General features: G+C 41.0%; 1 protein-coding gene across 4 annotated transcripts in view; it reads left to right on the top strand.

Annotated features, from left to right (window-relative positions):
• The window catches only part of LOC100658574 (nucleolar protein 10), a 119,486-nt gene extending 107,584 nt beyond the window's left edge, over positions 1–11,902 (top strand). For 3 of the 4 annotated variants that reach the window (XM_023550426.2, XM_003411803.4, XM_064295033.1), the window contains 2 exons: positions 148–250; positions 5,417–11,902. In XM_023550426.2, coding sequence (XP_023406194.2) covers positions 148–250; positions 5,417–5,536 — 223 coding nt within the window. In that variant the 3' untranslated portion in view covers positions 5,537–11,902. Of the gene's footprint in view, positions 1–147; positions 251–5,416 lie in introns of those variants that run through there. The other variant, XR_775773.3, reaches the window with a different exon arrangement.
• The last annotated feature ends 202 nt before the right edge of the window (positions 11,903–12,104 follow it).

Raw genomic sequence — 12,104 nt, 5'->3', positions numbered from 1 at the left:
TTCCATTGATTGTGTTAATTGAGTGAAATTTTCTGTTGGCCGTATGTGTAGAGGATTTTTCTTCATGTGATCATCTTAATTAAAATTTGTTTCATACGGTAAATCAAAGCATAATGCTAATAAATTATTCTCTTAAATTCTCTACAGCAAAACCCTTGAAGACCGTTTGAAACTTGAAGCAAAAAATGGGACATTGAATATATCAGACACCACTGTTGGCAGCAAACAATTGACGTTCACATTAAAGAGGGTAAGATTTTTTTTTTTTTTTTTAAGTGTTATTCTTTGCAGAAGAAAAATCAGCTTCCAGTAGTGTTTTGTGTGCCTCCACCTTGGAACCGCCTTCCCAAGCTTCTCTCCTGTGAAGGAAGCTCCTGCTCCCTCTCCTGGCATTTTCCCTGCAAGCAGAGCCCCTCCGGAGTGGAGAAGTGCACGTTGCTTGACAGACACAGAGCCAGGAGTGTTACCAGTGTCCTGAAAAAAGCAGGGCATTAGTGACCGAGGAGTTGGCACTGTGCCTTGAGTTGGTGATGAGCCACCATCCGTGGTGTCTAGGTCACCGTTAAAGTGTACTTTCATCCCTCCCAGCTGCAGGCAACCACGAGTCTACTTTCTGTCTTTATAGACTTGCCTCTTCTGGACGTTTCGTATAAATGTAATATTGGTCTTTTGCAGCTGGCTTCTTTCACTTATCATATTTCCAGGCTCGTACGTAGTTGTATCAGTACTTAATCCATTTTTGTTGCCAAATGATATCCCATTTATTTATCCATTCATCAGTCATCAGTTGGCGAACATGGGGGTTGTTTCCCTTTTTTTTAAATGGCTTTTATGAATAATGGTGCTATAAAATATGTGTGGAAGTGTTTGCATGGACATACATTTTCATGTCATTTGGACACATGTCTAGTAGTGGAATTGCTGGGTCGTATGGCGACACTGTTTAACCTTTTGAAGAGCTGCCAGAATGTTTTCTGAAGTGGCTGTACCATCTTACATTCCCACCAACAGCGTGCAAGGATTTCAGTTTCTTCGCATCCTCTCCAACACCTGTTATTGTCTGTCTTTTTGACAGCATCCTAGTGAATGTGAAGTGGTGTCTCATTGTGGTTTTGATGTGCATTTATTTCTCTAATAACCAGTGAAGTTGAACATCGTTTCATATGCTTATTGACCATTTTTGGAGCCCTGGTGGCACACTGGTTTAGAGCTTGGCTGCTCACCAAAAATTCAGCAGTTCGAATCTACCAGCCTCTCATTGGAAACCCTGTGGGGCAGTTCTGCTCTGTTCTATGGGGTCACTATGAGTCGGAATCAACTCAAAAGCAGTGGGTGGGGTTTGGATCAACCATTTGTATATCTTCTTTGGCGAAATGTCTTTTCAAGTCCTTGGCCATCCACCTGTGATTCTTCTAAAAGTTCTCCCTAACTGTATCCAGGAGCTTGCAAAATGATAAGAATTTTTTTATTCCAAGTGCTTAGAAGCTTTTCTGTTAAATCAGCCTCTGTTTAGCACAAATTTACACTCTTATACTTATCATTTAAATAACTAGATATGCATTCAGAGTAACTCATTGTATCCGTCCCTACTTTCTTATAAATTCCCTATGTTATTAAAACATTTCTCGATTCCCTCTGCAACTCAGGAAATGCTGAGTGTGAGACAGGAACCAGCACAGCTGCAGGAAGGATCATAGATTTAGTAGCTTAACCCCAGTGTCGTTGAGTCGATTCCGACTCATAGCGACCCTATAGGACAGAGTAGAACTGCCCCATAGAGTTTCCAAGGAGCGCCTGGTGGATTCAAACTGCCGACCCTTTGGTTAGCAGCCAGAGCTCTTAACCACTAGGCCACCACTTAGCAAGTGCCTTAAATCATAAGAGACCTCTTTCTGCTCGTTTGAATGAGGAGTCTACTTTGCTGTAGGGTGAAAGTACAATACTTTTCTCACTTTTTTTTTTTTTTTAATTGAAGGTCCCGAGTTGAAAATCAGTTTATAGTTCATGGTAAAATGAAAATAAGATGGCTCAGAAATTATATTTTTTGCTAAAAACAAAAGAAACACTAAGAAATGCTTAAAGTAAAGCAGCAACAAAAATAAACTATATAAAGAAAAAGAAACGCTTAAAATGGCATAGTAGCTGATTCAGGCAGCAGCGTCGAAACTTTTTGGGACTGCATCAGTTAGATTTGTGTTTTATCGCCTGACTAACAAAATCTTAATTATTAAATCTCAGCTTTATTTAAGACTCTTTAGGGACTTGTTTCTGTAGTTGTTTACAGAAATCTCTTTTCATATTAGGTGTGTGATCTACTTGAGTAAAATCATAAGTTTTTCCAGGATTTTCATGTGTTCTCAATTCTGTTCCATCGGTCTGTATGTCTGTCCTTATACCAGTACTGGAGCCCTGGTGGCACAGTGGTTAAGAGCTCAGCTCCTAACCAAAAGTTTGGCAGTTCGAATCTACCAGCCACTTCTTAGAAACCCTATGGGGCAGTTTTACTCTGTCCTGTAGGGTCACTATGAGTTGGAATTGCCTTGACGGCAATGGTTTTTTTTTTACCCTAAAACGTCAGTAGAATTCAAGAGGGAAAATATCTATGCTTTAATATTATTTAAAATTGAGTAGTGGCAAAACCTAAATCTAATTTGGAAATTTCATTAAATACAGTCCCTGATTAAAATTGTGCTGGTTTACGTTTATCCTCCACCATTCTCTGTGACAGGATTGCTGAGTAATGTAGTAAAGTAGCCAGGCACAGGATCATGAAGAGGGAGGAAAGGAAAACTTGGAAATGAGTTAAATTGGCCCATAAATCATGATGGGTCGGTCACATGATGGCATAAATAGCCATTTAGAGAAGGGCTAATGATAGTCCTTTTTGTGAATGGGGATCTGCAGAGCAATGGCTTCTTCTCACCAGTGTCCTCTCTAAGCTCCTGCTTTTGTTGAGAAGGCCTGGCAGAGCTTCCCAAGCAGTGTTCCAGGAGAGGTACATAGATCCTCTGGGGAAAATGCTTTTGCAATCAAACAAATATGGAGACCACCTTGAGCTGATATCTGTATTGAAGATGTATAAAGCACCTTAAATCAAAAGCTCTGACATACCCTGTTGGTCTTTATTTAGCATATCATTTTCCAAAATTATATGAACAAGAAATACTTCCTTAAGGGATACTTATTAACATGTTAAAAAGCCAGTGTTTGTTAATTTTACAGGGGTCTTGATATCAATACTTGATCTGCTAGGGTGTGTACAGTCTCCTTCAAGTTTTCCATTAATAAATATGTATTGAATGCCTGCCTCCTCTGTACCAGATGCTGGTACTACACAGAACAAAGAAAGTATGGTCCTTGCCACCATAATTCTCAGCCTGTTGAGAGAGTCCGTGAATAAAAGTTATACACATATAAGTATATAATTATAACTGAGGTAATTGTTCCAAAGGAGGACAGAGGGCTGTGAGAGTGCTTGACAAGGGGACCTATTCTAGACAGAGGAGTTAGAAAAGGATAAGAGATACATAGGTTGGGTCTTAAAGATGAGTAAGAGCCCTGTGAAGGGGCAGGGAGGGTCCCAGGTATAAAGTACTGTATAGGCTGAGTCCTTGCTTGAGGAGGGAGGAGGCCTGGCATGTTTGAGGGTCTGAAAAGGAGCCTGTGTGTCTAAAACACAGTGAGCAAGGGTAAGAGTGGTGTCAAATATGACAGAAAAGGCAAGTTAGGGGCTAAATCATGTAGGACCTTGTAGGAAGGGCATGTTAAAATTTGTAGCCTTAATCCTAAGAACAGTGAGAAGTTACTGAAATGTTTTGATAAGCAGAGGACTATCATAACATTTTTATTTAAAAAAATCATTCTGGCCATTGTATGGAGAATGGACTTAGGGAAGATAAGAGAGGAGGTGAGGAGACCATTAGGAAGGAAGGCAGCACTTGTAGTGGTCCAGCGTAGGAGGGAGAGTAACTTGGATTAGGATAGAAGCCTCAGACATAGAGCGAGGTAGGGGAATTTGGAGTGTACTTTGGAAGAATATCCAGGGCAGGACTGCTTTGTAAAGGCACTGGAAGAAATGGTAATAATTAGAAAGGAACCTCAGTATTCAGAAACTTAGTTTAAGAGTTTCCTGTTGTGGTGTTGTTCTGTGCCGTTGAGTCAATTCCACCTCATAGTGTCCCTATAGGACAGAGTAGAACTGCTTCATAGGCTTTCCTAGGCTGAAATCATTACGGGAACAGATCACCGGGCCTTTTCTCCTGCAGAGCTGCTGTTGGGTTCAAACCACCGACATTTCACTTTTCAGCTGATTGCTTAACTGTTGCACCACCAGGGCTCATTAAGAGTTTCCTAGAATAGGGGAAATTCATCCTTTTGTGGTATTAAAAATAGCTTTTCTATCTCACTACTTGCCCACCTCCCAACTCTTGAATTTTAAAATATTAAGTAATAACCAACTAGAAGTGAAGATAGAGACTTTATTCAAGACTAAAATACAAATGAGTATTGTTAGGTATGTGGAAAATACTGATTATAGTCAGGTTTCATAGGTGTCTGAAAGGCGTGTACTTCAACTTTTTGAACTTAGACCCCTGACAGTGTTTTCTCAGTCTACTTTCTGTGGAACTCTGCCAGCTAAGAATATTTTTTGAGCTTTACATTCTGGAGTTTGAGTTATTTAAACCATAAAATATGTTAATAAAACTACTTGATGGGGTTAGGGGTGTACCACAGTCAGCCTGAGTCTGCTTCCATCTGTGAACTTTTTCAGTTGTCTGCCAATCCCTTGTCGCTCAGTGTTTACTGGTAGCACATTTCTGACCTTTGAGGGGAATTTGATTTTTTTGGAAACAGTCAAAAATCCTTTGGAGCCAGTTCTGGTGAATGCATAACCAAGCTTGGATAATAGACTTTTAGTACACCTAAGTGTTTTTTGTTTTGTTTTTTAGATGATATGAATAAACTCATAGTTCTGGCTTATGAACTAAAGACAGTTCTGTAAGAGAAGTTCTGGGCAATTCATAAGCAATAGCATCTTCTTAAGGTGGCTCTTTTGTAGGGGACCATTCCCCTTTCAAATATGCCAGTAGTGTTTGTATGTTGGTTGAAAAACCAGTCTCAGACTTCTAGTTCTGACTACACACCAGGGCACTTCTCTTATCCAGGGGCACCTTCATGCACAGTGAACGTCTGGTTTGAGAGAGGATGCAAATGGACTTTTGTCCTGCAGTTGCTGCCAGGGCAGCATTTGTCAGTGGACAGTCCCATCGGCCAGACCGCCTGCCCCTGGGAGCATCTCTCCCTGCGGCGAGGCTGTGGCTGGGGGTGGTGCTGTGGCCGCTCTGATGGCTACAGAAGAAAGGAGTACTGGAATTTTCATTCTCTGTCTTTCTCCTCATTTCACTTTCTCCTTTAGTCTGAACAGCAGAAGAAGCAACAGGAAGCTGAGAAACTGCATCGACAAGAGAGGAAAAAGCTTCGCCGTTCAGCCAGTCACCTGAAGTCAAGACACAAACGAGGACGGCCATTTCATTGAATTTGAAAATGTCCCCACAGAACGCCGGTGATCCCTGAGTGTGATTTGGAAGGAGCACGTCACTGCCGTATTGATTATCACTAGGTTATATTAAACACAGAGAAAGGGACATACCTTTTTTAAGTTCCATGTATCTTCTTGATACATTCACAGAGGTAAAGACTTTATAACTTGTCTCTATGCCTTGTGGATTGATCTTCGAAGACTGGGCTCACACCAAATAGTTATTGCGTAGTTCTTGCTCCCTTGTAAACACTGCCTCTTTTTCCCTCGTTTTAATCGAGGAAACCAGGTTATTACTGTTTTTTAATATTGGGAAATGTGTACAGTGAATTGAAAGGTTTATCCTGTACTGAAAAGGAAGATTTATCATGTGCTAAGAACTTTTTTTGCTGCAGTGCCTACCGCCAGTCATGGTTAAGCCACAGAGAGACACCGTGGCTGTTGACTGTGTATATCGGCCATGTTTGTGTTTATGTTTTAAGAATGTGGTGATTGATTGTGTTAGTTTCAGATTTTTTTTTTTTAATTTTTATACCAAGAATATTATTTAATGGTAACAACAGCCTAAAAAAGGAGCCCTGGTGGTACAGCAGTTAAGTGCACGGCTGCTAACCAAAAGGTTGGCGGTTCAAACCCACCCAGAAGCTCTGAGAGAGACCTGGCAACCTGCTCCCGTAAAGATTATGGCCTAGAAAACCGTCTGGGGCAGTTTTGCCCTGTTATGTGGGGTACTGTGAGTTGAAAATCAACTTGACAGCACACAACAACAATAGCCTAAAAAAGAGATGGAAATTACTGGTTATTCTTTTAGCATGGCACAGATAAACTATAGGTTTTTGCCATTTCTTAAGTGCAAATAGAGATAAACTGGCCAGAAATAAATAAATACTTTTCATTTGAATAGCCTCTTTGAGAAAGACCCATTCTTTGAGTTAATTTGGAAGTTTGGTTTTCTTAGTTGCTCAGATATTAATGTGCTTTTGGGGGTGCATTTATAGACTTTTTTAAAGTTTCTTTACATACAACTCTCTGAACTGTAAATGATAGAATCTTTGAAACTGTAAATGATGAAGCTGCAAAAAGGTAGAGTGCATTATTACTAAAACCATGCTGTGGAACATGTAACAGGTCTCATGAACACCTAGATCCAGGGCTTCAAGTTTAAGTCACATCTACTTCTCCTTTCTTTCCTTTCCTCTGTCAACATCGTTCCTTATTTCTTCAGGTCTCTGCTTCTCTCTGGGTTGCAGTCAGTCCCTTTCCCCCAGGCTTTATCTCTCCCTGCCCCCTGCTTCTCCTGTGCGGTCTGGCTTGCTCCACGGGGCAGGGAACAGCTTGGGTCATCCGTTCACTCCTGTGGTCTGAGAGATAGTGTCTCTTTCCACAAAAACTATATGTGTTGTGCATGTGTGTGGTATGTAGAATATATGTATGTGAGTGTGCCCACCCACTGCCATCGAGTCGTGTGTGTGGTGATATATCTGTGTGTGTGTGCAGGCATAGTATCCAGAAAGAAATTCTTGTTATTCGGGGAGCCAACCCAATTTGTGTTGTGTTAACAGATTAAGTCCTCAAGTTATTTAAATCTCTGGTTACCAACCGTTTTCCTTTTTCAGCTTCTTATCCCCTAAAATCATATTCGTGGACCACCTCTTCCCAAAGGAAGGTGCCTTGGCTTTCATGTTGCTTTCTTTTCTCTATTTCCCACATTCCTCCCTTAAGGAAGGAGAATATAGAAGAAATCAGAGAGGGATTTGGACTGACACTCTGCTGCCTGGAATTTTTTCCCCAAGGGTTGGGTGGTTATGCTCTAGTCTAGACTTATGTCCTAAGATAAGGTCTTCCACACCTATACCTGGTTTCCACGGCTCCTTCTTTTCTTCCTTCTTTGGGGGGACCTTGTTTCGTTAGGAGCCAGTATGCTACAGTGTTAAATTCCATTAGCAGTGCTGAAGGGTAAGAGGAGGACTTAAAAAACTAGAAAGTCAGACCATCCCCAGATCAAGGAAGAATCAAAAAACACCCAAACTCCTTTTTGCTGTCGAGTTGATTCCTACTCACAGTGACCGTGTAGGACAGAGTAGAACTGCCGCGTAGGGTTCCCAAGGAACATCTGGTGGATTTGAACTGCTGACCTTTTGGTTAGCAGCTGAGCTCTTAACCACTCTGCCACCAGGACTCCTGAGGAAGGATCAAAAAAAAAAAAAAAAAAATTTTTTTTTTTTTTTTTTTTTTTTTTTTTTGAGGAAGGATAGTACAGATGAATTCTGGATACTTAGTGGGCAGAGCTTGGGTTTTGAAACCAGGCAGACCCAAGGCAGAATCCTAGCTCTCATTCTTGCCATTTCTCTGTTCTTTAAATATTTAATCTCTTTGAGCCTGATTTCCCCATATAAAATGAGCCAAATACTTAGTTTTTTCAGGATTTGATGAAATGCATTAGGTAAAGCACCTAGCAAGTGCTAGGCAGTGGGTACTTAGTTATTTCTCTCCAGTCACCCTTACCCTCATCCCACAGCTCTGAACTCAACATATTCTTTAATATTGAGGGGTTTTCTTGAGAGCGGAATTAACTCCTCAGGTTCTGTTCTGGGGGTTCCTGAAAGGCAGATGGAGAGACTAAGCTGAGACCATGGCAGATGTTCAGGAAATATTTGCTGAATAGATAGATGCATGAATACTTCTTTCAGGCTCCAGCCGTCCTTCTCACTGGCCAGATTTTTCTAGTTATTGGTCCCTTAAAACAGACCTACCTCTTCAGAGTTAAGACTCCTGCTACCATCCTCATCTTTCTCTGAAGTCTCCTGTTTAAAAAAAAAAGTCATGCAAGCTTCATATTCCACTCCATAATCTTTCTGTGTTTGTGATATACTACTTATCAGGTACAGGAACGACCATGTTTCTCCTATAGCTCTGTACTGGGAAAGTGCACCCAGGGGTATCATGAGCTAGTATGGGAAGCACAGTCTTAAAGATGATGGCTTGGTTTTTACCTCGGGACCGCCCTGTCTTAGATCCCCCTCATTCTCTGAAAACTTTTTTTTTTTTTAATGCCTAAATACTTTTTTTCCTAAAACAGAAGTTGTTATCAGAAGTTAGGATAGTGGTTCCTTCTGGAGGGAGGAGATCGTGATTGGGAGGAGACATAACAGCATCATCCAGGACTCTGGTTAGTTCTGTCCCTTAACTTGGGTGGTGGTTTCACTGATGAGTTCACTTTGTGAGCATTCATTTTACTACTACAACTTATAAATCTTTCTATTTTATGTTATACTTCAGTTTAATACTTCTGTTGAAAAAGAATATGTACCCGTTACAACAACTCTACTTCTATCTAGTCCCCCAAGATAACTCCTTAACAGTACAAGGTCTATCTTTTCAAATATTTTTCTGTTCTGTTTGTTTTGGTAATACAAGTGGGATCGTACTATATATGCTGTCGCTCAACTTGATTTTTATAACTAATAATATATTGTAGATAATTTTCAAAGTCTGTAAATACATATACAGTCATGCATTGTTTAACACCCACAATATGTTCTGTGAAATAGGATGTTATGCAATTCGGGTGTTGTGTAAACACCTAGTTTATCTAAGGTTTCCACAAATTCCTTTGCTGCCTTTGCATCAGCACTTGCAGGCTCACCACTCACTTTCACGTTATGCAGTGCAAAACATTGTTTGAAGCTCTTGAACCACCCAGAGTTAGCACTGAGCTTGATACTGTAGTCTGGTCCTGTTTTTTCTTTAAGCATCTCTGTCTTAGTTATGTATCCTGCTATAACAGAAATACCACCAGCAGATGGCTTTAATGAAGAGAAATTTATTCTGTCACAGTTCAGGAGACTAGAAGTCTATATTCAGGGTGCCATCTCCAGGGGAAGGCTCGCTCTCTGTCAGCTGTGAGAGAAGGTCCTTATCAATCTTCTGATCTAGGAGCTTCTCTGTGCAGGGACTCCAGGTCCAAAGGACACACTCTGTTCCCGGCACTACTCCCTTGGTGATATGAGGTCCCCTTATCTCTCCGCTTGCTTCACTTTTTTATATCTCAAAAGGAATTGACTTAAGACACAACCTAATCATAGTCCTGCCTCATTAACATAACTGCCTCTAATCCTGCGTCATTAATATCATAGAGTTGGACTTACGACACATAGGAAAATCACATCAGATGACAAAATGCTGGACAATCGCACAATACTGGGAATCATGGGCTAGCAAGTTGACACATATTTTTGAGGGGCACAATTCAATCCATGACATTCCACCCTTTGGCCCCCCAAAATTCGTGTCCTTGCCACATGTAAAACACATTCACCCCGTCAATATCATACCAGAACTAATAAGTCAACTCCAACTTCAAAATCCAAAAATTTCTCTATAAAATCGAAAATACAAGTTACCTGCTTCCAAAGTACAATGGTGGAACAGGCACAAGCTAGACATTTCCATTTACAAATGGGAAAAATTGAAGGGAAAGACAGCATGACAGGCGCCAAGCAAGTCAGCAGAGAATGCATTACCTTAGCCCTCAAGGCTTGAAAATAACCCTCTGTTCTCCGAGACCATTTACACACTGGCCCTGACCTCCAGACTCTGGGCTTCAGCTCCACCTTCTAGGCCCACTGGAATGGCAACTCTTCTCCCTTGGCTTTGGGCAGCCCCATTCTCCTAGTTCATCTGAGTGGTGACTCTACCCTTTGAGACCCCAGAGGTCGTGGCAGCTCTGCTTCCTGTGTTCTTTGTCTCTTCTGCTTCCTGGTTCCTTGGCCCCTCGAGCCTCACCACCCACGTCTCCCCTTCTGGGGCAAGTGTTCCAAAGGTCTTTACCAAACCAAAAACCAAACCCGTTGCCGTTGAGTCGATTGCGACCCACAGTGACCCTATAGGACAGAGTAGACCTGCCCCATAGAGTTTCCAAGGAGCACCTGGAGGATTCGAACTGGTGACCCTTTGGTTTGCAGCCATAGCACTTAGCCACTACGCCACCAGGGTTTCTGAAAGCTCTTTAGCTCCACCAATATGTGTCTGGAGGCACCCCATTCCACCAGTAAACTTTGGCAGGAAGGCACTCAGCTCTCTTGTTCCAGCTTTCTTGCTCCGTGGGTCAGCAAGCCTAGCTCTAGCAATAAGTGCTTGGAGGCACCCCACTGCGCCAGGAAGCTTCCTGTGCAAAGGCACTCATCTCTCTGGCTCCATGAGTCGAGTCTAGCACCATCTTGAGCTGGTCTCCTAATTCTGCTGCTGCCGTTTCTCTCTGCACCATCTCCAGTGTAACAGCACTCCTCACCTCCTTCTGAATCCACTATCCATTCAGTTTCAAAACTGCTTCCACGTTTTAGGTGTCTGTTAGAGTAGCACCCCACTTTCTCCGTACCAAATTCTGTCTTAGCTATCTAATGCTGTATAACAGAAATAACCACAGTTGGAGGGCTTCAACAAACAGAAGTTTATTCCCTCACAGTCTAATAGGTTAGAAGTCCAAATTCAGGGCCTTAGCTCCGGGGAAAGGCTTTTTCAATCTCGTAGATTGAGTCCTGCCTCATTAACATAACTGCCTCTAATCCTGCTTCATTAACGTCATAGAGGTAGGATTTATGACACAAGAAAACCACATCAGATGACAAAATGGTGGACAGTCACACAATATTGGACATCATGGCCTAGCCAAGTTGACATACTTTTGGGGGACACAATTCAGTCCATGACAATTTTGAACAAGCTTCGTGCCTTAGCAGTGATCGTCAGTGTGCTGTGAGGGATTCGTTTTTGTGTTTGGTCCTCAACCCACATCATTAGCAATTTCTCCATATCTGGTATAGGTCCCTCTCACATTTTCATTAGCCTTGCAGCTTTCAGTGGAGCCCATCCTATAACAGCTTGGAGAATTTCATCTTTGTTTTTGATGTTTCGTCCACTACATGCTGTTCTCCAATCAGGTTGTCTGAACTCTGTTATAACCTTATGGGACCATGGACATACACACAGTTAGACGTTGCCTGGACGGATTTTATGTGGTGCATGACTGTATATACATATTATATATTTTTATAAACCTTGGAATATTTTAGCATTGATCTATAATTTAACTTCCCCTATTTTTTTTTATTGATGCTTATCCCTAAAAATCTAAAGAACCTTTAAAATACCATTTCTATAAGTATAAGCCAAGTTATTTTAAAAACGAACACAGTAACTTTATGAAACACCTGTATGTAGTAAAGCAATGAAAATGTCATTTAATTTCTGTCCACATTTGATTAGGGACTGTCGTTTCAAAGAACTATTAGTATACTTTTTTCCATTAAAAGTAATTTATACTAAGTATAGAAAATTTGAAGAATAAAGAAAAAAATAACCTCAGTGTTTTAGAGAGCATTACTTTTCACTTTTTGGGGATTGGGTCAGATTTGAGAGAAACTTCAGTTCTACTAGTTAAAAGGATATAGTATTTCATATGTCGTAAGAACAGAAACAAATATTTTATAATTGGACTAATTTTCATAGCATTCTTTTAAGTGCCATTTATGGACTGTTTTATTATATCTGCAACTGAAATTATTAA

The sequence above is a fragment of the Loxodonta africana genome, chromosome 12 (assembly GCF_030014295.1).
Source record: "Loxodonta africana isolate mLoxAfr1 chromosome 12, mLoxAfr1.hap2, whole genome shotgun sequence".
NCBI lineage: Eukaryota > Metazoa > Chordata > Mammalia > Proboscidea > Elephantidae > Loxodonta > Loxodonta africana.
This window is presented reverse-complemented; position numbering and strand designations above follow the sequence as displayed.